A 26804-nucleotide genomic window follows, 5' to 3' on the forward strand; every position below is an offset into this window, starting at 1 on the left:
CGGTAATGAATCCAGCTAGTATCCATGAGGATGCAGGTTCTATCCCTGGCCTCACTCAGTGGCTTTGAGGATCTGGCATTGCCGTGAGCTGTGGTGTAAATTGCAGACAAGGCTCAGATCCCATGTTTCTGTGGTTGTGGCATAAGCCGGCAGCTACAGCTCCGATTCGACCCCTAGTCTGGGAACATAAATGTGCCACCAGTGCAGCCCTAAAAAGCCAAAAAAAAAAAAGAGAAATTATTAGAGTCTTATTGAAAGGATGTAGGGGGAGGCTCCTGCTGGGCATTAAATATAATAATAAAGATAACTGCAATTGATTGAAACTCATCAATTTTTTTGTTTGTTTGTTTTGTTTTGTTTTTTTAGGGCCGAATCCACAGCATATTGAGGTTTCCAGGCTGGGGGTCGAAGCGGAGCTGCAGCTGCCGGCCTACATCACAGCCACAGCAATGTGGGATTTAAGCTGAGTCTGGAACCTACATCACAGCTCATGCCAATGCCAGATTCCCAACCCACTGAGCAAGGCCAGGAATCAAACCTGTTATACCAGTCGAGTTCATTAACTACTGAGCCACAACAGGAAGTCCGAAACTCATCAAATTCATAAACTCACATATTCATGATGACGTTTAGAAACAAATTGAGAGGGTGATGGGAACTCGTCTCTTATCTTGCAAAAGCATTTAACCTTCCTTTCCTATATGAACTGTACCACTAGGTCCAAATAGTAAATGAGGAGAAGCATCTTTTTTTTTTTTTTTTTTTTTTGTCTTTTTAGGGCTGCACCCACAGCTTATGGAAGTTCCCAGGCTAGGGATTAAATTGGAGCTGCAGCTGCCGGCCTGCCCCACAGCCACAGCAACATCGCTGGACCCCAAGTTTGATGGAATCTCTGAATCCAGCTGCCATTTTGCAGGAACACAGAGGAAGGAGGAGCAAATTGTACTTCTTTGTGTGTACGCAATCAGCAAAATCCAGAGTGTGGAAGCTCTATAGTCAAATGGCTCCTGTTCATGAACAGATAAATTATAAGGAAAAGAAAGGATTGTGTGTGGGGTTGTGGGGGTACCCATAGATTAAAAGAGACTTAAAAGACATTCTTTATTTATTTATTTTTTTTAATGGACAAGACTATACTGTTCTGCCTGGGGATATTTTGGTGATAAGTGTATAAAGAAACATGAGGGATTAGTATTAGTCACGATTGTGGTTACTCATGAGGGAGAAAGGAGGGGTGAATGGGATGGGACAAAGGAAAGGTTCTTTGGAACATCCCTTCAACTTCTATTTCTTGATCCTGGGTGGTGGTTACAAACATGGTTGCCTTATAATCCTTTAAGCTATATATTTGTTTAGTGTGGTTTTCTATATCTCTGTTTTATTTTTGCTTTTTGTTTGTTCTTTTTAAGAAAGTGAGGGTCTTAAAATGGAAGGTCATGCCCTGTGGTATTTGTTTTAGAGCTTAGATTCTTGAAACTCTTAAAACTGGAAAAGTTTTTTGACTTACTGGTGGCTTTATATTAATGATGTTTTTAAAAGAAAGATATAGGAAGTTCCTGTGTGGCACAGCTGGTTTAAGGATCTTGTATTGCTGAAGCAGATTGCAACTGTGGCATGGGTTCAGTCCCTGGCCTGGGAACTTCCACATCCTGTGGGTTCAGACAAAAAAAAGAAAGAAAAAAGATAGAGTTTTTTACCTTTACTGCTTTAAGATCAAAGCATGAGTACAAGGTATTTGGTGTGTTGGCATCACCTTTATGTCAGGCTTTGCAGAATCACTTTTATGTGAAGGAAATGTACTAAAATTTACTAGGATTATATCCTCCCAAGTGTTGAGTCGAGTCCATTAGAAAAACAGTATTCCTGTAAATTATGCTTCCACTCTTAAACCCAGAGAAACATAAATGAAGGGTTGTATGTTAACATAGGTGATAAAATTGAGGACTTGGGTGAGAAATGGCTGTGCAGAATAGGGATGCAAAATATGGAACAGAGAGAATAAAGAGATAGAAACACTGCAGTATTGGGACTTAATTTTCTTCTCTTCTGTCTTTCTTTTTTCCTTCCCTCCCTTCTTTTCTCCCCTACTCCTCGCCCTCTTTCCCTCTCCTCTTCTTTCCTTTTTTTTTTTTTTTTTTTTTTTTGCTTTTTAGGGCTGCACTCACGGCATATGGCGGTTCCCAGGCTAGGGGTCAAATTGGAGCTACAGCTGCCGGCCTACACCACAGCCATAGCAACGCAGGATCTGAGCCACGTCTGTGACCTACACCACAGCTCATGGCAACACCAGATCCTTAACCCACTGAGCGAGGTCAGGGATCAAACCCGCAACTTCATGGTTCACAGACAGGTTCCGCTGCACCACAAGGGGAACTCGCTTTTTTTTTTAAATCCAAAATGAGGCAATGCCATACTGGCAGACACTGTAAATGTAAGAAATTCCCCTTCCTTCCGCCTAGGATACCAGTGTTCAGCAGTTCTAATATTTGGGGCAGATCTTTAGGCACTGCAAACAGTGTTTACAGAAGAAAAATGATGTTAAAAAGTTAGATTTTAAAAAAGGGAAAGAAAAAGGCTAGCATGTCTTAAAATATGCTGAAATGAGGTTCTGCTGATTATTTATTGCAAAAACAGGCTTCCTCCTTCTTAAGAAGATGCTTCTTTGTTTGTAGATTAGAAGCCCTACCCTGTGGTTTGCCCAGTGTTGGAGTTTTCCCCCTGAATTTAAGGAAGCTAATGAGATTTTTTTCCTACCAAAGCAGAAGACGTGTCTAAGGACTCTGACAGCTTTCTACCCCTGCAGCTTTCAGTTGCATCCAGTTAAAAATTTTCAGACGATAATGAACGTTTTTAGAGAAGAAATAAATGAATGATGCCTGTGAATTTGTTTTAAATGTTATTTTACCAAATAATTTAGATAAATCTTTCTTGACAAGGAAGAGAAATCATTAGTTTTCGTGAATAATCAGGAGCTTTTTAAAGGATTACTTTGAAGTATCTCCCTGCCAGCTTTTCATAAATTAAGCATAAACTTTCTTTGACCTCATCACACATAATTAAATAGCTGTTGAAGGGTTAAAGTCAACTAAAAAGCGATTCTGTATCTCAGTCCCCATTCCCCTGCAAAATTATACAGGAAATTTCTTTTGGTTCTCAAGCCGGGTAATTACAAGAGACAGTTACATAATTTACAGTTTCAGTCTGTTTGTCCATAATCACATACTTCCACCTAGTTGTATATACCCCATGAGTATCCGAGTGTACTTTGATTTGTAAATGATGATTGCAGTGTAATTGATTGCTTGCATGTAGCATATTGAATTGATTCTTAAAAATGAACTTTAGCTGTTAACATGTCTCTTTGAGTTCCGGTTATTTACGTAGTTTGTGGTTCTTGAGTTCAGCAGTTGCATACTAGTTAACAAATTAAACTCTCAGAGCTTTTTTCCTTATTAAATTTGGAAAACAGAATGTCTGCATACAACCTAGCTAGAAAAGTGCCAAGAACACAGTAGGCACTCAGCTGTTGGACACATTGCTAAACCATTCTAACCCTTTGAAAGTTGAATGGACATTCTTTGATTAACTGTGACCAGGGAATAATATTAGTATATTGTGACAAAAGCTGTGCTCATAATACTGTATTGTTACTGAAGTCTCAACGCAAAGTATTGCTAGAATTAGGAAGCCAATCTGAACAGTGGAGGGTTTGTTTGTTTGTTTGTTTGTTTGTTTGTCTTTTTGCCTTTTCTAGGGCCGCTCCCGTGGCATATGGGGGTTCCCAGGCTAGGGGTCTAATTGGAGCTGTAGCTGCCGGCCTATGCCACAGCCACAGTAATACGGGATCCGAGCCGCGTCTGCCACCTACACCACAGCTCATGGCAACGCTGGATCCTTAACCCACTGAGCAAGGCCAGGGATTGAACCCTCAACCTCATGGTTCCTAGTCGGATTCGTTAACCACTGAGCCACGACAGGAACTCCCTGAACAGTGGACTTTGAGAGGGGCATCGCTCACTAACTGAAGGGGTAATCGCTGATGTCTTTTTATACTGCTACTCATGGTATTTCGTGTTTTTGTTTTTCCAACACCTAACTTCTAATGGTAGCCAATTTGGACTTTTAAGATCCCAGTAGTATTAAAAGCTGGATAGCTACATGACATCAAATCCATTGGCAAACCAGCCTGTCACTTGATTGAACACATCATCAGCCCAGCTCTTACCCCCAGCCTATATATTTGCTGCACAACTGTCAAAACGGGCTCATCAGGGGAGTCCCCTGGTGGCCTAGCGGTTAAGGATCCAGCATTGTCACTGCTGTGGCGCAGGGTCAGTCCCTGGCCAGGTAATTTCCATATGCCATTGGCACAGCCAAAAAACAAAATCAAAATGGGGTTCATCAGTAACCCTGTAGGGACACCACCATTTATTGCCAGAGGCTTTTTGCCTCAAATCTTGTTTGAAAGCTTATGGGAGATAAATAAAAAATCAGTGAAAAGCATTATTTTCAACTTCTATAGGCCAGTGGAATAGGACTGTTTTTCTAGATGACCCGAGGACAGCTAGAGATGGTTTCTTTGCTTCACATTTTCAACATTAGTTGGTCAGATTGGGTGATGGGCTGTGCTTTGATGTTGGAAAGTTATCTTAAAGACTGACAAATCCCTTTTGAAATGCACTTTCAACACAAAGAAGAATTTTTAGAGATATTTCTCTTCCCACTTTTTTCTTTCTTAAGGCTTGCTGTATTCTTGTGTTTGCTATGGAAGCCCATCAGCCAGGATTGAAATTACAACATCACTTGGTCCTATTTTTGAAAATTATAGCTGGTAAACACACACAAACACAGTATTTTAGGGAAGGTACGGGAGAGCAAAATGAAAAGGCAAGTTGCTCTTCTAACTGTCCTGCCTCCCAAACTTGGTTTTGAAATCAGTGGCCAGTGGCCATGCTGATCTAAATGCTCCCACTCTGTCGGCCAGGTAGGATTAGACTAGACAACTAGCTATTAGAATGACCTGTCTCAGCCACCCCCCAACCCCCGGAACCACAGAAGCTCAGTGGTCAAAAGTAAGTCCAGCTTTTGCTTTTAGTCTTTTCTTTAAAGAAGAGTTCAGTTCCCTTGTGGTACAGCCAGGTTAAGGATCCAGCATTGTTACTGCTGTGGCACGGGTTCAGTCCTAGACCTGGCAACTTCCACATGCCACACGCATAGCCAAAAAAAAAAAAAAGGAAGAGTTCAATTGTAATGTTTCACAGGTGAAGCACTATAAGTACATATAGTTACTTGCTCGGAGCAGATGCTTTATTTCAAGTGTGTATGGGTTTAATGCAGTGTGTTTACAATGTAACTTACTGGGATTTTATAACTTACATATGAAAATTTTATCCAGGTTTCAACTTGGAAGAAGTAAAATAGTTTCTGAAATAATTTTTCAGATTGAATCTCTAATGTGAACTTTTGTGAAATTTTTTTCTTTTTTTTTTTTGGTAAATGTGTTTTTCCTAAAACTTTCCGGAATTTAAAAGTGGTTTGATCTGTGGAAACAGACAAAAGGTCAAAGAGGAGGGCATTCTTCTGACATGTCTTTTAATTTGTTACTTCAAAGGTCACAGTACTGGTATTATATTACTGTTACCTAACCAGAAGTGCCTCTGAGTGATGAATCAGAGCTTTACTTAATTTGCATTAGGCAGTGGGCCACTTAAAGAATCTGGTTACTTCCCAAATATACTTAAGGAGAGATATTTTTAAAAAATTCTTGCCGGAGTTCCCGTCGTGGCACAGTGGTTAGCGAGTTCGATCCCTGGCCTTGCTCAGTGGGTTAACGATCCAGCATTGCCGTGAGCTGTGGTGTAGGTCACAGACGCGGCTTGGATCCTGCATTGCTGTGACCCTGGCTGGCAGCTACAGCTCCGATTAGACCCCTAGCCTGAGAACCTCCATATGCCGTGGGAGCAGCCCAAGAAATGGGAAAAGACAAAAAAAAAAAAAAAAAAAAAAAAAAAAAAAAATTCTTGCCTTTCACAAATGATTTTAGTGTGAGAATAAGGGAAATTGACAGAGTATATATAAATATCATCTCTCATTCCCTGATCATTTTATCCTTTATCAGAGGTGCCCCATTTTCCTAATAAGGAAAATGAGATAATCTATTTCCTATATGGTCCTCTTCTTAGAAAGAAAAACGCACCCGCCTAGTGACAAGGTCATGATCAGTGACATGCTAGTCTGTCACGGAGCTGTCTACCAAGTGACCATCTCCTCCGAAACCTCGACTCTTTAGATATCTCTGTTTCCCCCAAGATTCACCTTGCACTTGGATCTCTCACTAGGCACCACTGCTGCCACCACAGCCCTTGGGATGGAGGTGGGACAGCAGAATGGAGAAGTGTTGCACCCCCATTTAACATATTGACCAAGGTTTAGTGCCCAAGACCCTTTGCCTTAAATAATCCCGGATGCATCTGAGACCAGACTGGCTTGAGAGACAAGAGTTGAGATTGGGTAGGATACGGACATCTCTAGTTTTTAGAATATAGACATCTCTGATGTACAGCTGAGAACCAATGGGCTAGACCAGAGGATAGAAAAAGGACAAATAAAGAGAGATAGTGTCACTCAATTAGATTATTGGTTATCAAAATGCCATTGACTCATCTTTGGCCTGCACTGTCTCACAGGGGTTTTTCTCTAGCCCTGGTCACCCCCAGCTTAGGAACTCGATCATGGATGTTCATTCTCCTCAACACAAGAGCACCGCAGAAGGAAGAGGTCCCCTTTCCTACCAACCTATAGTGCCTCTTATGATCTCTTACACTGCATTCAATAAGTGCCATATTGTTTTAAAATAGTCACGGTCTTGCTGCCCATCTTTTAAAAATTCTTTTCATCTTTTATCTAATACAGATCATCTCAAAGTATGGTCCAGGTACCCCTAGGGATCCCTAAGGCCCTTTCAGGGAGTCTGCAAGGTCATAAGAGTTTTCAAAGTAATACTAAGATACTCCCTGTCCTTTTCATTCTCATTCTCCCCCAAGTGTACAGTGGAGTTGTCAAGAATTTCATGACCTGTAATATCACAGCAAATTGAATACCAAAATAGATAGTAGAATTTAGCTGTTTTCTCTTAAGCCTGTTGTTGAGAAGTTTTTCGAAAATGTAAAACAGTGCCACTCTTCTCACCATTTTGTTTTGTTTTGTTTTTTATTTTAGAAAATTATGTTAACATATAATTATGTTTGTATTTATTTGACAAATAAGTATTTGTCAGATTTCTCCCTAAAACTAATATATATAGCCCTTATAAACAGAAGCTCATAAATAATTTGTTTTTATTGTAAAGAGATCCTAACATGCAAAAGTTTGAGAATCACACATATTTAATATATAAACCCTTGCTAGTCAAGTGTGGTTCATGGTAGAGCAATTTGTTAGAAATGCAGAATCTCAGGCCCCATCCCAGACTTGTCGAATCAGAATCTAGTGGTATCTGGAGTTCCCGTGGTGGCACAGCAGAAACAAATCCAACTAGGAAACATGAGGTTGCAGGTTTGATCCCAGGCCTTGCTCAGTGGTTTAAAGATCTGGCATTGCCGTGAGCTGTAGTGTAGGTTGCAGATGCGGCTCGGATCTGGCGTGGCTGTGGCTGTGGCCGGCATCTGTAGCCCTGATTAGACCACTGGCCTGGAAACCTCCATATGCCAAGGGTGTGGCCCTAAAAAGCAAAAAAAAAAAAAAAAGAAAAAAGTCTAGTGGTATCAAGAGGTGATTATTTGCACAATGAAGTTTGAGAAGCACAAGCCTAGAAGCTATGGGCAAAGCTAGTCTGCCACTCAGTGACCTTGGCTAAATTTCAGTCTGCTGGAGCTTTGAAGATTCCTGTCCCCAACTGTCTACCACTAAGGATCTGGTGAGGCCCCTTCACCAGAGATTCTTCAATCCTACTGTCTCTTCATTGGCTCTCCTCCTGTACAAGGTGGTTTTCACATCCTCATCAAAACCATGTTTCCCATCGTGGCTCAGTGGAAACAGATCCGACTAGGAGCCATGAGGTTGCGGGTTCGATCCCTGGCCTCACTCAGTGGGTTAAGGATCCTGCATTGCTGTGAGTTGTGGTGTAGGTCAAAGACAGGGCTTGGATCCCACGTGGCTGTGGCTGTGGTGTAGGCTGGCGGCCACAGCTCTGATTCAACCCCTAGCCTGGGAATCTCCATATGCACAGGTGTGGCCCTGAAAATACAAAAAACAAAAACAAACAAAAACAACCAGCAGCCCTATAGCAGAGTTTATATCAGTGGTCGTCACACTTGCATCAGAATCACTGGGGAGGGCAGATAAAGCACAGGTGCTGGGTCCCACCCCCACAAGTTGTGGTTCATAGAATTTGCAGTTCTAACAAGTTCCCACATGATACTGATACTGTTGATCTGCGGGACCAGCCTCTGAAAACCACTGGTTTGTAGGCAGTAGATGGAGAAGTCAAGCAATGCTTGTTCAAGTTGTTATATAATTACTTCGAGCCCGTAGACTTATGGGCTTTCAGAACCAAATCTCTTAAAACACAAAATATCTCAAAAATTCAAATTTTCCAATTTTCCTAGGGATGCACCTGAATCTTGTAATAAATGGAAAGCAGTAAGAATTCAGATGGGTCACAGGTCATTTAGAATGCTCCTATTCTCTTAAAACAGTGGGAAGGCTAAAGTTCAACTTCCTTCTTAGTAATTGCAACATCACCACAAAATGTCAGTGAGGAGACATAAATGGCCTGTCAAATTCATTTATCTCTACTGTTTAAACTGATAACATGCCATTCGTCCACTTGTCACAGAGCTGCTTAACCCCAGAAACCAGTAACAGATGAGCGTGGACCAGTGAATTTCCGTCCGCAATCATGAGATACATGGTTAGAGCCATTGGATTTCCTCCGATCAAGAGCTGCCATAAATCCCTGGCCTGGTGTCGGTTCCCAGGCCCAGTGCTGTCCATGGATAGGAACCCTGCCGCGGGGTTTGCTGAGCTAAACAGGTGTCTGATGAAAAGTGTGTAATCCTTGAAGATTATTTTCCCCTAAAAGCAGCTTGTTACCCCAAACTCATAATCCGGACAGATGGGAGATGGGAGTAGCTTGCCAGAGTTTGCCCTTTTATGAGGAAGTTCATATGGTTTGGCCCCAGGTGGTAGAAGATCAAGGTGTGCAGCTCGAGGGTGGCTGCCTCCGGGAGGACAATCCCTACCCCTGTGCTGAATTTGAAGAACATTACTCACTCTGGTCCAGTCGACACACTTAAAACAGGACTAGGTTAAAAGGAAGGAATGTTTCATATTAAGCAAGGGTTAACCTTGCAGTTAATATGCTGGGAGTTCAGTTAATTTGGGAATTTAGGCTGCAAAAACAAATCTTGACCTTGTGTAGATGGTTCCTTCCTTGTCCTAATGGATCTGTCTACAGGAAGGCAGCTCTCTACCACTTTTTTTCCCTCCCCCAGGGAAAAAAACACTAAGGATCACAGCTAGTTGACATGGGGATTGATTATCTGACTCTTAAGTAAGTTGGCCTTAACAGAAGTGAAGTAAATTTGGGGCCTGTGCAGTACAACTTAGAAGTGTTTGCTTATTTTTGCAGACATTGCCTTGTCTTACTTTCCCTTTAAGCAAACACTCCGATTATCTTTTGAATTTAGTGTGTGGTCCATACACTGAATCTCAGACCTCATTTATTCTTGGGTAAATAGTTCCAGTGAAGCAAAAGAGGAAGCCAGCTTCCTCAAGGTAGTTAGCAAGATAGCTGTGGGTGAGGGGTTTACGAGCCCATCAGCCTTCAGTTCCAAGTCTCCAGATGCTGTTCACCAGCACCTCTGGTTCACAGGTAATGTAAAGGGAAAGATTTCACCAGCGATTAATTATACTGCAGCTACTTGGGATTTGTCCTCCAAACATCAATTTATTTTCTCTCTGGACAGCCTCCTTTCCCAAGGAGTAGTTCAGGTTTTCTGTTTGAAAGTGTCCTGAGTTAAGGAAAGGTGTTAGAGCACCACAGGAATCTATTCACCTAGGGGTGTGTTGTACTTGTTTCAGATGCTTCAGAATAATACACCGGCTTCCAAGATAAGTTTTTTTTATTTCCCTGCATCTTAGATCAATTATATGGAATCTTTTTGGTAAGTTAAGAGCTGTAACTTAAGGAGTTCCCGTAGTGGCGCAGTGGTTAACGAATCTGACTGGGAACCATGAGGTTGCGGGTTCGGTCCCTGCCCTTGCTCAGTGGGTTAATGATCCGGCACTGCCGTGAGCTGTGGTGTAGGCTGCAGATGCAGCTCGGATCCCCCGTTGCTGTGGCTCTGGCGAAGGCTGGTGGCTACAGCTCTGATTCGACCCCTAGCCTGGGAACCTCCATATGCCGCAGGAGCGGCCCAAGAAATAGCAAAAAGACAAAAAAAAGAGCTGTAACTTAAGCCACAACCTCTCATTAATCATTCAATAAGTTAAAAGTCCTTACCAAAAATTATTCTGTCAGTGGGTTCTAGAGCAGTTATGATTTGAGGAGCCTAGAAAAAGGAGACAAAAGATGGCAAGAAATTCATTATTTAAAACATCCCATGTCATGAAGGTCAGAGCAGTGAGAAGCCACCAGCTACAGCTTTTCTGTGGGAAAGTGCCTGCCCCAGGTAAAATTTAAACTATGTATTACATCAACCTAGTGCACAAATGGAGTCGAGTGGACATGGCATAACTTTTTCTGCTGAGCTAATGTATACATGTTGACATATTACCAGGGGTTTTACTTAACTAGCAAGGAATCTGGAATGTATCCTTGGTCAGTTTGGTTGTTGAGGATGGATTCCATTTAAACCAAAAACGTGTTCTTCAGGAGGAGACCATGGACTTACAAATGGCTCTTAGCATAAGTGTAAGTTCCTTGCACTGGTGTAAGCTCCTTGAGGGGCTCCTGAATCAGAAAGAAGGAAAAGCTAACAGCCGGCAATGCGGTGATATCTTCAGACAGTGGCTTTGTGGGGTCTGCAGTGTTGGTACCCATCATCCCTGAAAACCTGTTTGATGTTTTCTGGTTGGATTTGGGGGCTGCAGTTTTTTTCTCTCTAGCACCCAAGAAAGTGTCCCTTGTTGGCAGGTGTTGGTAGCCTTGTAACCTTTGCTAGCACAGCACAGCACAGAGGTATTTGCTGTGAATGTCTGATGGGCTTGGTATATGCATGCTCAGGGTCCTGCTGCCCCCTCCCCGACACCCCACAGGCCCCAGGACTCCTCTGTGACAGTCAGTCACAGACCTCAGCCTGTGTCCAAGGGAGAGTCCTGGGAGACAGCCACTTAACGTGGTGGGAACAGCAGGTGCTGAAAGGTTTCTGCCTGGATGCTCTCCACAGATCCCGGGTTGCCTGAGAGTTCCCGTGGCCTAACCAGCATGGTCCCAGGCCCTGAGAAGGTGTATGCGCACTACCTCAGGGTGTGAAAACATGAACGGCTCTGTAAACTCTGTTTTGGGGGGATTCTGGCTGCTTCCTCTTAGCCCAGAGCAGGGCTTGCGGGAAAAGAAGACGGAACAAAGAAGTACATGTGCTTCCTGGGCAAAGCTGCTCATGGAAGGAGGGGACATAAGGTGGGGAGGGCACATACCACCTTGTGACCACATTGGTTGTACAGAAATCTTTCTGCTAGGCTGGGGATGATGAGGGGCTTTCTGTCCCCAACTGTGGGGTTCATGTAAGAACAAGTGAGGGGCTAGGGAATTTCACAGACACTGCAGGAGACTTTTAATTGTGGGGTCTCTTGGAGAGAAGGGGATTGTTCCATATTCATGATACTGTGGTTCTCATCCCCCCATGCTCTCCCCCCTCCCCCACTCCCCACCCACAAAGTACAGAGCTGGGACCTCCAGCCGACTGAGTAAATTTCTCAGCAGGTGCCAAGCACCTTGGAGGCAGGTGACGGATGTGCCAATTATCTGCGCTCTGAGGTTCGGGCCCCCTTTGTACTCTGGTGACAGAAAGCTCTCCTCCACACTGACAGGGCCTGATCTGGGCTGGATTCGGCAGAATGGCCATCACCGTTAGCATTCCTGACACACTGCTCTTGAAAGCCTCTGTGTGCAGCCGAATGACGTGTCGACAGTGGTTTGACTGTAAAATTTTGTGGTGTTTGTTTGCATTCAGTCACATACTTCGCTTTTAAATAGGAGTTAAAGAGACAAGTCAAAAGACTTCAGCAAAACCTAAAGTTAAATATATGCCTATTCTTTATAATGGGATTCAGATTAAAACTATCAAAATGCAAAACAATGTGGTTATATCCCTTCAAGGGTCAGGTTGAATTTCCTGTTCTATATTTCTGCATTATTTACAGTGTTTTTGAGAGGCAGGAAAATGCATCAGAGGCACTGATTTCTCCTTCTAACAACAACAACAAAAAAAATCCAAAATTGAGAAAAATTCTTGAAAAATGCAGCCATTTTGGAAATGTAGATAAAGAAGAAAAATGTTGAAGATTTGGGTGGTTTACAGAGCAGCATGATTTTGTAATTGCTGCCACCTACTGTATGTGGTTGATGTTTGTTTAAATTTAGGAAGTTCATGAAGGTGAGGCTATTGAAATAGATAATTAGAGCAAGGTAGACATCATTAGTTTATAACATTTCTCCGCTACTCCATAAGTGGCTCTTAATTACCGAGACAGCCGCCAGCTTTCATTCATTACCTTCAAGTGGGTTGAAAGTTTTTCTCATTTTAAAGTTCCCTTGCCAAGGAACCTTCACAGTAATGCTGTCAAATGCACATTCCAAAGCTTACCATGCTCGGGATTTTCTGCGTATACATGAAACAGTTTGTTTTAAGGAGGTTGTTTTGTTTTAATGTGTAGCAGCAGCGGTTGGATTATAAATTAATTTCCATGAAAGAGGTGAAAATAGGGCTGGTGGAGCTGCTGTGAGTTGCAGCAGTTGATTTAAAAGACATTCTTTCATTAGTCCTAAAACAAAGCTTCAGATCAACCGCTAGTTAAATGTAACAAGCAATATAGAATCTCAGTCAACAGAGGCCCTTCTCTTTTATGAAGACCCAGCTGTCAAAGGGTCATTTGGTCCTTCCTGTGGAAAACAGCTTGCCCATTAATTTCAGGGTGGTCCTCAACAGGATTTCTGAGTAAGTGCCTGACATTTAGCTTTGGAAAGAATCTGAAGCTGGGGGACTTGAACATTGACTTATCAGAAGTAAAGTGTTCAACCTTAGCTCTGTTAAATATGCCCTGATGTATGTTAGGAATGCTGCTGTCAGCTACGGGCATTGGCTCACAGTGCCACTACAAAAGGTTCGGGAGCGTAAACTTCGTGGAGAGCAAATCACTGGAGCCGGGAAGAGACTGTACCTAAAATGACTGCACTTCTCTGACGTGCTATTTTTTTTTTACCTTGTTGCTACTTATATTATTTCGAGTGGCCCCTGATCCAAGGTCTGAAAACACCATGGTGAGGTCAACTTGCTTTTTCTGCCCTAGGCTATTTGCTTTCTAGAAGAGAAGGCCAAGCAGGGTCTCCTGAAAAGCCACTCTCTGACCTGGGCCGTCTCTCCTACCTGGCCTATTGGAAGAGTGTCATCTTAGAATATCTCTACCACCACCATGAGAGGCACATCAGCATCAAGGCCATCAGCAGAGCTACGGGCATGTGCCCCCATGACATCGCCACCACCCTGCAGCACCTCCACATGATTGACAAAAGGGACGGCAGGTGAGGGACGGGCCCCAGGCAACCCCAGCTGCCTCTTAAGCATCTCACACCAGAAAGGGTCCCTAACATTAGGCAGATTCATTCCAGTTAAAGATAAGAGGTTCCGCCCCCACAGTATCACCAAAACTTTTCTCCTAAAAGGGAAATAGGAAATGACACTTTTTTTTGCTGATCACATTTCAATTTGCTGTATCTTTTTGTTGGTGAGCTTTCGGTTCTTCCTAGCCCAGGTACTATTAGCGCCAGTAATAGATCCATATGTGAAGGAGAAATGAAAGTTCAGCTTTTGACTGCCCTTTGTTCTGCCTCCTCACATTGCAGATTTGTCATCATTAGACGGGAAAAGTTGATATTGGGCCACATGGAAAAGTTGAAAACCTGTTCCCGGACCAATGAACTTGATCCAGAGAGTCTAAGGTGGACCCCAATTTTAATTTCTAATGCTGCGGTTTCTGAAGAAGAACGGGAAGCGGAAAAAGAGGTAATTTGGCTTCATCAGCCTAAGCCGTGGAACCTCAGTCTTGCAGCATTCTTAAGGAAGTCATTAACATCATTGTCAAAAGCTTGGTTATGTAGCGCGAGCTTGTGAAATGATATGGCACTAATTTATCCTAACTGAGGTTTGCATGGTAAGACATGATAATTTTATTGAATTGAGTATGAAAAATGAAACATTTATCATTGATCACAAAGCAGCATTTTTCACTACTGACAGCATGTAATCAGATCAAATTTGGTGCTGAGCTCCAAGGCTGCAGTGTCAATCGATTCTTTGTGTTTATGAACTTGCTTAAAGTGCTCCATGCCAGTGAGCATGTAATGTAGTGATAAAGGACTCAAATCAATTCGCTGCATCATTAATACTGCTAAATATCCCATGAAACCCAATCTTCTTTGATTTGTTATCCTAACTGATGCAAAAGAGTTCTGAGATGATGCAGCTGGAATGCCGCTTGGCTGGCTGACTATCCTGATCAGAAATGACTTCGATATCCTTCGCCTTTGATCCTCAGAGGCTCTGGCTGCCTAACTGCCCTCTCACTGGCTTGCCATTTTTATCCTCCCCCCTTCCTTAGGCCGAGCGGCTAATGGAACAAGCTAGCTGCTGGGAAAAGGAGGAGCAAGAAATCCTGTCATCTAGAGCTAACAGTAGGCAATCACCTGCAAAAGTACAATCGAAAAATAAATATTTGCATTCCCCGGAGAGCCGGCCAGTGGCAGGGGAGCGAGGGCAGCTGATGGAGCTCTCTAAGGAGAGCAGTGAAGAGGAGGAGGAGGAGGAAGAGGAGGAGGAAGAAGAGGAGGAGGAGGAAGAAGAAGAGGAGGAGGAGGAGGAGGAAGAGGAAGAGGAAGAAGAAAATATTCAGAGCTCTCCTCCAAGATTGACTAAACCACAGTCAGTTGCCATAAAGAGAAAGGTATGTGTCTGTTTAGATTTTCCATCTGTGAGTCAGTTTCAATCAAATCTTACTTGTCATTGCAAACATTCTATCTATTAGTATGTGTTTCACTCTCCATTCTTTAGGATGTAGTTTATTTGTATCCAGTCCCACTGATCAGATCATATATCACCATCATTTATCTTACAGTCATGATTGTGTTTACTTTTTGAGGTTTTTAGTTGCTGTGACAGAAAACCTGGGGCAGGCAGGCTTTGTCATGTGGTACTTACTGCCACCTGCTGGTGTGTGGGACTAGAGTAAATCAGGCTATGGGAAGAGAAAAGAGCCCAGGAGAGCCCTTAAACCACCCTTCAGTGAATTTTGATGAAAACATCAAGGCTTAGAGAGGCTAGGAGACTTGTCCAAGGTCACACAACTCCTTAGAGATGGAGCCAGAACCAGACGAGTGCTCAGATTCAAGGCCAGCACTCTGGAAGCTGTTTCCTTTTCTTGGTGGCATAGAATTGGTAGAAGGTATTATAAGCCCTTCCTTTTTGATGCTGATTTTTTTCATTTATGGCCAAGTACACATTTCTGAAATGTCTCATATCTTAGTAGCCTGGTGGTTTTTCTAGATACACATCCCCTGTGTGGAAGGTGAAAAATTGATTTTTGCCTTTAAGTCAGTGCTCAACCCAGATCTGATATCTTTGTCTTCCAGTCTATCTGTGACATAGAGAGGGGCCAGATATTGTAGGGTGGCCAAGACTTAAGAGTGGTAATACAGATTAAGGCTCTTCCCCAAGGCCATCCTATGTGGTGTCTGTCAAAGAACCTGCTGTTCTGACTCCCAGCTAGAAGCGGTTTCATCTAAGCCTGACAGTTCTCGTGGAAAGGCAGCTGTGGGGAGGTACTAGAAAGGAGCGTTCCAGAAAGTGGACTTTTAGCTTAAAAATAATATTTTGATTTCTTATAAGGATAATGTGTTCATGTATTATTTATGTAACAGAAGAAATTTGTTTTGTTTTGTTTTTTAATGGGCACACCCATGGCATTTGGAAGTTCCCGGGCCAGGAATTGAACCCAAGGAGCAGCTGCAACCTACACTGCAGCTGCGGTAATGCCAGATCCTTTAACCCACTGTGCTGGGGTTTGGGATTGCACTCATGCCTCTGCAGCAATCCCAGCCACTGCATTTGAACTCTTAATCTCACTGTACCACAGCAGGAACTCCAGAAATTTGTTTTAAAGACATCAAAAACTGGAATGATCCAAGACATGATAAATGCCTACTGTCATAAAAATGGACTCAATCTAAAGAAAAGCAGTTCTTTATGTTGGCTATACTCATGTTTGGGAAAATTCTAGCGGATTAGGGAGAGCAGGGCAGCTTGAGGGGGAGGAGTGCTAATAATCATAAATGTCAAATTACAGAATATGACTCTCAGGCTTACATGTGCATTTCAGTGAACATTCAGAGAGTTAAAAATGGGAGACACAATAATTCTTGGGTAGAGTTTACTTAGAGTTTGAGTTTTAACCAAGCATATTGAATCTTTCTTTGCAGTATGTTCTTAATAATTTTTCAGGCCTATTATTGACAGATTACATTTTAGCAGTAAATCTACCTGCTCTTCTTCTTCTTCTTCTTCTTCTTCTTCTTCTTCTTCTTCTTCTTCTTCTTTTTAGGGCCATACCCACTACATATGGAGGTTCCCAGGCTAGGGGTCCAATCAGAGCTATAGCTGCCGCCACAGCCACAGCAACCACAGACCCAGGCTGCATCTTTGACCTGCACCACAGCTCACAGCAACACTAGATCCTTAGCCCACTGAGCAAAGCCAGGGATTGAACCCATATCCTCATAGATCCTAGTCGGGTTCATTAACCACTGAGCCAGGACAGGAACTCCCACCTGCTCTTCGTATATTTGAATTCTGTATCATTGTGTACTCTTTTGGGGGAAAAATATTTTATATTTGCAATTACAGAGAGTCATTTGTGCCAACCTCCAGTGCAATTAGAAAAAAAAACTTTAATATCTTCTATATATGACACATTCTACCTGTCTTTAAATTGTCTTTAGAGGAGTTCCCGTCGTGGCGCAATGGTTAACGAATCCGACTAGGAACCACAAGGTTGTGGGTTTGATCCCTGGCCTTACTCAGTGGGTTAAGGATCCGGCCTTGCTGTGAGCTGTGGTGTAGATTGCAGATGCAGCTTGGATCCCACGTTGCTGTGGCTCTGGTGTAGGCCAGTGGCTACAGCTCCGATTCAACCCCTAGCCTGGGAACCTCCATATACCGAGGGAGCAGCCCTAGAAAAGGCAAAAAGACAAACAAATAAAATAAAGTAAAAATAAATAAATAAATTGTCTTTAGATGCCTTCTGTATTAAAGTATTTTGTGAAATGAAAAGTATCTGACATCCCTGCAGCCACCAATACGTGACTCTGACATTGTAAACAGGGTAATTCTTGCTTCAGGGACCCTTTCCTTTTTCCTTTTTGTTGGCCCTGAAGTCCTATGAAATTCAGAACGAGTAGGCTAGTCTTGTACACCATCATATGTCTTAACAGTGCTTTACATGAAGTAGGTGCTCCTTGAACAGTTATCAAGTGTTAAAATGAGGGACATGGTGGCTAGTTAATTATAGAAATATCTATAGAAACATTGGTGTCCATGATGACTTAATAACTACGATGTAAAGGATTTTTTTTTTTCTTTTTTTTTTTTTTCTTTTTGCTTTTTAGGGCCGAACCTATGGTATATGGAAGTTCCCAGGCTAAGGGTCAAATAGGAGCTATAGCTGCTGGCCTACACCACAGCCACAGCAACGCGGGACCCGAGCCACATCTGTGACCTACACCACAGCTCTCGGCAATGCCAGATCCCCGACCCACTGAGCGAGGCCAGGGATCTAACCCTCATCCTCATGGATGCTAGTCGGATTCATTTCCGCTTCATCACAATGGGAACTCCCCAGGATTTTTTTTTTTTTTTCCCCGAAGCCAGCAGATACTCTTGAAAAATACAAGCAAACCTTAGCTTTTAAAATCTACAGTTCAGCTGCTGAGATGTTCCCTCTCAAAGCATCTGCTTGAGTAAACAACTGTTTTATTTGGAAAACACTTGCCGGTGTAGTAGGAACCCGAGAGGGATGTTAAACATCAAATGGAAGGTTAAGTACAAAGGCATTACAGGAGCCTTTACGTGTAAGATTCTCAGACTCGTGTGCAGTACATGTTTGCAGCATATCGACTCAGCAATTTAATTTCTCATGAGCTCTGATGTATTATGTTTGGAATTAATTTCAGAGGCCTTTTGTACTAAAGAAGAAAAGGGGTCGGAAACGCAGGAGGATCAACAGCAGTGTAACAACCGAGACCATTTCTGAGACGACAGAAGTACTGAATGAGCCCTTTGACAACTCCGACGAAGAGAGGCCAATGCCACAGCTGGAGCCTACCTGTGAGATTGAGGTAGAGGAGGACGGCGGGAAGCCAGTCCTGCGAAAAGCATTCCAACACCAGCCTGGGAAGAAAAGACAGACAGAGGAAGAGGAAGGAAAAGACAATCATTGCTTTAAGAATGCTGACCCTTGTAGAAGTAAGTGGAGGAATTATAAAAACCTTGCCCTTGCCCTTGCAGACATCTGTGCATTACTGCCTAAAAGGAGGCACCTGAGTTCTACCCAAAGGCATCTCTGCCGTGTACCAACCCACCAGAAATAAGTGCTCCTCTGTCCTTTCTCATTCATAAAAGGTTCTAGCTTTTCTTCCTGGAATTGGATTTTTATGTTAAACAACTTCTAAAGCCAGAAAGAACATCCCTCTAGGTGGGTTCACCTTACTTTCCAGAAATCAGCTTATCCTCAGAAACTTTGAAGTCTGTCAATAAGAAACACACTTCACTTCCTTGATTCTAATATGTACTTTTTTCCACATTTAATATTTCTGAAGTCAGAGCATATCTTATTATTGATGTGAACATTGAATGCAATCATTTCTTTTTTCCCAAAAAACAAATATTTGTAAGTTGATGATGCATCTTATAATCCGTGGTGTCTTTGGGTATGTTCTCCTTAAGAATCATCTGACCCTACCCACACCATCACTATTAGCTTTGATAATATAGGATAATGTGGAAATGAGGGAATTTCCTTTCCTTTCTGCTGTTCTACAGTTGCTATTGGCAGAGACAGCCCTATCTAATTTAAAAAAAAAAAAAAAAAAAGGTACTAAACACCATTGACTCCTATTTGATGCCCTGTTTAGAAGAAACCACCCCTTGCCTGTTGGGCTGGAAATTTGAGCTCCCAGCTAAACCGTGCGGGTTTGTGGGATGGTCTCTCTATAGTTGAAATGACTATTCAAAACCTTACTTCATTTCAGTCTAAAGAACAGCCCATCTCACTTTCCTGGAAACCACAGGTTATCACTCTTGCCTTTGAAAAGCCATAATTATAAGAACATGAACGGGCATCTCCTTTTCTTAATTAACAGCGTCTTAATTAATGTACTGTTGCCACGTACGTTTTGCTGAGGCCGAGACATCTCACCCTGGGTATAGAGGAACCAAGCCTTGTTCATGAGTTTCCTTAAACACATAAACAGACAAAACAACAACAAACTGCAGAAAGAGGTCATTTCCTGGTGTGGAAATCGAGCCTTATTTCCATTTCTTAGCTGACTTCTCAAGAGCCTGTCCTTGAATCACCACTGCTTTCATTTTCCACTAGTGCCGTTTGCCTTTACAAATTCCAAGTGGCCATATTACACCTCATTCCTTTCAGGATCTTCTTTCTTAAAAAATAATTATTGCAAAATTCATCTTCTGGTTTTAGAGGGGTGTTCTTACAAATGCTGGTAGGTCTGGCTCCATGTGGAGTCCAGGGTCACTGCATGCCTGTTCCCTGTCCATGGGAATAGAAATGAATCCATTTGAACATCTTGAGACATCTGTTAACGGGGTGTTGTACTTTGCACTTCAGTCTACAGCACATATCTTTTCAGCTAGCCTATTTGAACGTAATACTTACAGGTAAGTTTATGTGTAGTCCTTTTATTACATAAATGAGCTAAGAGCTCACCCTGCTCTGTACTGATTGGATTAGAACTGGATTAGAAATCACTCCATTCTGGCAAAAGGGATCTCTGTTCCACACTGATTATTAGATCTTATTTTTGTTCTCCAAAATAGTGTTTCTAGTAAGGCTGTTTCTCTTGGTGAAACTTTTTCTTTAGATTGACTCCTCCAGAAGATCAGTATGATCTTGAATTTTATAACAATCTAAGACTTCGGTGTTTTATACTTGTATTTATTCATATATTTACTTATACGTATGTAAATATATTTTCCTGTTTATTTATATTCATAAGCATGTACAGGTACAATGAAAATAAGATTAGCTGAGCTAAAATGAGCTTGATGATCATGGTTTGTTTCTTGTTTTACTTTAATATTCAAACCATCCATTTGCACATTGATCTCAGATGCAGTGTGGACAGCATTAGTGATAAAAAGAATGCCTGTATTTTAAATGTTCAATAATTTCATGGTAGTTACATTATAGTTTTTGTCATGTAGAAATGATGATCCTAGAATAGATTACAGATGTATTTATGTTCTGAGCATTTAGTTAGTTATTCATTTGTTTCAGAGGTACATAGTTTATTTCATGCCAGAGAGAGCATTCACATCAAAGTAAATAATGTCATCTGAGATCATTGCAATCCAGTAAATGTCCACAATCAGAAGTTCACTTTCTCGGAGTTCCCATTGTAACGCTGCGGAAACGAATCTGACTAGTACCCATGAGGATGCGGTTCGATCCCTGGCCTCACTCAGTGGGTCGGGGATCTGGCATTACTGTGAGCTGTGGTGTAGGCTGTAGAGGCAACCAGATCGTGTGTTGCTGTGGCTGTGCTGTAGGCTGGCAGTTGTAGCTCTGATTCAACCCCTAGTCTGGGAACTTCCATATGCTGCAAGTACGGCCCTAAAAAGCCAAAAAAAAAAAAAATTCACTTTCTCAGAGTAAATATGTGAGTTAGGCTTCTATTCATTTCTGCAGTACAGTGGTGATTTTGGATATGAGCTAGCTTTAACCCCTTTCCCCTGTAGTTCCTAATTTGCAAATATTTCAAATTGATTTTCTTTTATATTGTGGAATTCCAGGCTTTTGCATCAGCGCATGTCTTGTTTGTTAAATTCAAATAAGTTTATTGTAGTTGCCTATATCCATGTGCTTCATATAAAAAGCACGGCTTTCTGTCAAGAGTGGGTTGTGTGGGTGGGTGTGTGGTGTGTGCAACATATATTCTTTTCCAGGCCTAGGTTATTTACTCAGCTTCTACCACAATATTATTCTGTATTAGGTTTGATCATGCCTTTAGCATCTACTCTTAAAATGTAAATTGCAAGCAGCATTCACTACATAACTCAGAAGAATGAATTCAAGTTGTTCATAGTTTTGCCTTCTAAGAATTTATTTTTCTTCCTTCCCCTTTCTCTCTGTCTCCTCGCTAAGACAATATGGATGGTGATGCAAATAACTTGAAAGAAGCCAGCAGAGACAATCCTGAACCTCTAAAGTGCAAGCAATGGCCAAAAGGAGCAAAGCGTGGTCTCTCTAAGTGGAGGCCAAACAAAGAGAGGAAGACTGGATTTAAACTGAACTTGTACACCCCACCAGAAACCCCCATGGAACCCGATGACCAGGTAACAGTGGAAGAACAGAAGGAGACCCCGGAGGACAAAAGCAGCCCCACTCCCACCAGGATTGAGGAAGAGGTCAAGGAAGCCATGGAACCCCTGCTGCCTCAGGACGAAAACAGAAGGGAGGAAACGTGTGCCCCTATAAGTCCAAATAAATCACCATGTGAAAAACCAGAAGATGGTATAATCAAACCTGAGGAGGAAGAGGAGGAAGAGGAGGAGGAAGAAGAAGAGGAAGAGGAAGAAGAAGAAGAAGCAAACGTAGAAAAAGACCCCGCTGGTGCCAAAAGTCAGGAAAAAGAAGAGCCACCAGAAGCCTGCACAGACAAAGAAGATCCTGTGCGTTTGGATGACCGTGAAGAGGAGGAAGAAGAGGATGAAGAGCCATCGCACAACGAGGGGCATGATGCAGATGATGAGGACGACAGTCACACGGAGTCTGCCGAAGCCGAGAAGGAAGAGCGCCCGAGAGAAGCCTTCAAAGAAGTACTGGAAAACCAGGAGGCTTTTTTAGACCTTAGTGTCCAGCCTAGTCATTCAAACCCAGAGGTCCTCATGGACTGTGGTGTTGAAGACCTCACAGCCTCTTGCAGCAGTGACCCTAAGGAGCTTGCTGGAGCCACTGAAACTGCACCCGAGTCTGATGAGGAGCCTCCAGGAGACCCGGCCCAGAAGCAGGACCAAAAGAGCAGTGAAGACGTAGATCCTGAGTTCAAAGAGGGAAATGCAGCAACCTTGGAAATCGACTCTGAGACCGTCCAAGCGGTTCAGTCCTTGACCCAGGAGAACAGAGAACAGGACGACACCTTTCAGGATTGTGCCGAGACTCAAGAGGCCTGTAGAAGCCTCCAGAACTACAACCACGCAGACCAAAGCCCACAGATTGCCACCGCTCTAGACGACTGCCAGCAGTCAGATCACAGTAGCCCAGTGTCCTCTGTCCACTCCCATCCCGGCCAGTCAGTGCGTTCTGTCAGCAGTCCAAGTGTCCCCGCCCTGGAAAACAGCTATGCCCAAATCAGCCCAGATCAAAGTGCCATCTCGGTGCCATCTTTGCAGAACATGGAAACCAGTCCAATGATGGATGTCCCATCTGTTTCGGATCATTCTCAGCAAGTCGTCGACAGCGGATTTAGTGACCTGGGCAGTATCGAGAGCACAACCGAGAACTACGAAAACCCAAGCAGCTATGATTCTACTATGGGTGGCAGCATTTGTGGAAACGGCTCTTCCCAGAACAGCTGCTCCTATAGCAACCTCACCTCCAGCAATCTGACACAGAGCAGCTGTGCTGTCACCCAGCAGATGTCCAACATCAGTGGGAGCTGCAGCATGCTGCAGCAGACCAGCATCAGCTCACCCCCGACCTGCAGCGTCAAGTCTCCTCAGGGCTGCGTGGTGGAGAGGCCCCCGAGCAGCAGCCAGCAGCTGGCCCAGTGCAGCATGGCCGCTAACTTCACGCCACCCATGCAACTGGCTGAGATCCCCGAGACCGGCAACGCCAACCTTGGCTTATATGAACGAATGGGTCAGAGTGATTTTGGGGCTGGGCACTACCCACAGCCGTCAGCCACCTTCAGCCTTGCCAAACTACAGCAGTTAACTAATACACTTATTGATCATTCATTGCCTTACAGCCATTCCGCTGCTGTAACTTCCTATGCAAACAGTGCCTCTTTGTCCACACCATTAAGTAACACAGGGCTTGTTCAGCTTTCTCAGTCTCCACACTCCGTCCCAGGGGGACCCCAAGCACAAGCGACCATGACCCCACCCCCCAATCTGACTCCTCCTCCGATGAATCTGCCACCGCCTCTTTTGCAACGGAACATGGCTGCGTCAAATATTGGCATCTCCCACAGCCAAAGACTGCAAACCCAGATTGCCAGCAAGGGCCACGTCTCCATGAGAACCAAATCGGCATCTCTGTCACCAGCCGCTGCCACCCATCAGTCACAAATCTATGGGCGCTCCCAGACCGTAGCCATGCAGGGTCCCGCACGGACTTTAACGATGCAGAGAGGCATGAACATGAGTGTGAACCTGATGCCCTCCCCAGCCTACAACGTCAACTCCGTGAACATGAACATGAACACTCTCAACGCCATGAATGGGTACAGCATGTCCCAGCCGATGATGAACAGTGGCTACCACAGCAATCATGGCTACATGAATCAAACGCCCCAGTACCCTATGCAGATGCAGATGGGCATGATGGGAACCCAGCCATACGCCCAGCAGCCAATGCAGACCCCGCCCCACAGTAACATGATGTACACGGCCCCCGGACATCACGGCTACATGAACACGGGCATGTCCAAACAGTCTCTCAACGGGTCCTACATGAGAAGATAGGCACCGCGGGCAGTCACAATACCCCTGGGCATCACTCTCGGATTGATCTGCACAAATACCTTCGAAGAGTACGATTTCAAAACCAGCAATTGGTGTGAATGCAAAAACATTTGTTGGCACCATTTATTTAAAAAAAAAAAAAAAAGCTGTATGCAGCAGAAAGCCTTATACAAGTTGTTTTTCTTTCTTTTTTTTTTTTTTCTTTTTTTTTCTTTTTCTTTTTTGGTACCTTTGTTTCTGTTACTTTTATATGAAATTCTCTGCAAAGGAAGGCCTCTCTTTGGACTACAATTTGGAGGCAGCCACTTGCTGTGCCTGCTTCCATTAAATAGTGTGGATATCAAGCCCCGCCCCCCCAATTATCTGTTTTAATACTGAACCTAGAGCTTTTTTTCTTCCCTGTCCACTCCATGTAAATGCCTTTAGCATTTCAGTTATTGTATATTTTGTTTGAGGTGACACTTCAGCATGCCGCTAATGTCTTTGTTAGTGACAGTGCATTTTGTAGTACTGTACAAGTGTTGTGCTAACAGTAAGCCATTTCTTAAGTTTTTTGCCTTGATTAGGGTGCCCTAATTTGAGGGTTTAAAAAAAAACTATATTTTTGTTAATTATAAAACTGTAAAGAGCTATAAAAGCTATTCCCATTTGGTTAGTCAAAAGGGTTTTATTGCTAAATGTTTGGTGTAAAGTTGAGACCCTTTTCCATTTTGGTGACAGATTTCTTTGGGGAAAAAAAGGCAGCTTTCTGTTTTATAAATGCCGACTTCTGTTTATTGAATGAAGCATATCTCAGTGTTTATCTGTCAGGTTTTGAAACATTTCATATATGTCCAAATACTTGGCAGGATTTAAAAAAAAATAGTGAATTTGGTGTAAAGTTGCTATTTTATGGAAATGCCTCTAACTTTACATTTTCATTCCATCTGTAGATTTTTCTATCTTTATAAAATATTGGAGTTATTTTTTAAGGAAAAATAGAGAAGTAGCTTGTGAATAGCTCAAACTAAGCTTACAAATCGCATGTAAAAAAGCAAAAAAGTTATTTGTGTCTGTTTATATTGCTTCCTTTTTTGTAGCCTTTGTACCTGTACAGGGTGATTGTAAGGGCCAAGCAGGAGAGGCGTAATCCTTGTATAAAATAGGAGCCAGCGACACTCTTGTATTTATCTGTTCTCTTTTTAGTCAGTCACTTCAAAAAAAAAAAAAAATAAACAAAAAAAATAAACAAAAAAAGCTGTACATTTTAACATAAAATAAATTATGATGAGCCATTTTTAGCCTCTTGTGTCCTGTCATATTATGATTGATAGAGAATGACCAATTGAACTGTATCATGTGTCACATCTCAGAACACATACACATTTTGGGAAAATAAATTATTTAGTGTAAATCGGAGTTAAGAGATTTTCTGATTTGTTTTGACTTTGTGGGAGGGGGTCAGCAATAAATAAGAGTAATATCTAATAAAAACCATCACATATACCAAATACCTATTTAATAAATTAATTTATAATGGATTTTAATGCTTTTCATGAAAGTTTATTTTATGCGAGTGCATACCTTCTGTATGCCAATCATTGTCTTTAAAATAAAGTGAATTTGTTTTTTTCTTTTTGACTTTGATCTTCATTTGCAAAGGGATCCTGCCCAAATATCCGGCTGCCTCATTTATACAGTCTGTATAAACTCCCCTCAGGGCCTAGTCCAGTGGTAGCAGACTTCATTTTTGCAAAGAATAATAGCAAAAAAAATACCCAATTTGGAACTGTATGTTTGAAAAATCGTTTTCTTAGCAAAGGCGTGCAAGTTTTGCTCTGTTGTGAGTGAATGATTGGATGTTATTTTTAGACTAAAAGTTTAGACCGGGAAAAGTCATTGTTCACAAACATTATCGTGTGGCATTCAGAGAAAGTTCCGTCTGCCTGTTAGAACATTTGATCATTCAAGTGACAAGCCTAGGACTGAATGCCTGACTTGGCACCCACAACCCACGTGGAAGGGAAGACGGTGCACACGGCCCGGAATCAGTTCTGATGGAGGGAGGATGCCTGGCAGGGTTTTGCCTGGTGCCCACACCCTTGTTCCTTCTTTCCTACGTCCACCAGACCTTCTGGGCTTAGTGTCAAGATTTAAATCTTTTGGTCCCTTCTCCCCACAACTGCATAGGCAGTGGGGGAATGTCTATGGTGGCTTCTGAGAAGATGCTTCTGCCAGGGCTGTTTTTGCAAAGGGGAGAAAAGAGCCTTTAAAATGCTTGCCTTCGGAGGGGGAAGCGATGATGCGCCGCTTCTCGTTGGAGTCAGTTGCTGGTGTCATCCATTCAGAAGCTGCCAAGAATCTTAGCAACCCGTTGGCTACACACCTCAGGCTAGAGGCTGCCCCTGCCCAGGAGGAGAGGTGGGGACCTGCCTCACCAGCCAGTCTGAAACCACGAAGAGCCTCCCCCAGGCCCCACCTTGAAACCTGCTCCTCCATATACGTATATTTTATTTATTTATTTATTTATTTTTGCTTTTTAGTGCTGCAGGCAGCATATGGAGGTTCCCAAGCTAGGGGGCCAATCGGAACTGCAGCTGCCAGCCTACACCACAGCCAGAGCAACAA

The 26804-nt window shown here is 42.9% G+C and overlaps 1 protein-coding gene across 11 annotated transcripts in view; it reads left to right on the forward strand.

Annotated features, from left to right (window-relative positions):
• Nucleotides 1–25809, forward strand: part of KAT6B (lysine acetyltransferase 6B) — a 206885-nt gene extending 181076 nt beyond the window's left edge. For 8 of the 11 annotated variants that reach the window (XM_021072870.1, XM_013983356.2, XM_021072866.1 and 5 more), the window contains 5 exons: nucleotides 13513–13744; nucleotides 14066–14225; nucleotides 14821–15162; nucleotides 18443–18734; nucleotides 21655–25809. In XM_021072870.1, coding sequence (XP_020928529.1) covers nucleotides 13513–13744; nucleotides 14066–14225; nucleotides 14821–15162; nucleotides 18443–18734; nucleotides 21655–24197 — 3569 coding nt within the window. In that variant the 3' untranslated portion in view covers nucleotides 24198–25809. The remainder of the gene's footprint in view (nucleotides 1–13512; nucleotides 13745–14065; nucleotides 14226–14820; nucleotides 15163–18442; nucleotides 18735–21654) is intronic. The other 3 variants (XM_005671116.3, XM_021072865.1, XM_021072867.1) reach the window with 1 other exon arrangement.

The sequence above is a fragment of the Sus scrofa genome, chromosome 14 (genome assembly GCF_000003025.6).
Source record: "Sus scrofa isolate TJ Tabasco breed Duroc chromosome 14, Sscrofa11.1, whole genome shotgun sequence".
In the NCBI taxonomy this organism is placed as follows: Eukaryota; Metazoa; Chordata; class Mammalia; order Artiodactyla; family Suidae; genus Sus; species Sus scrofa.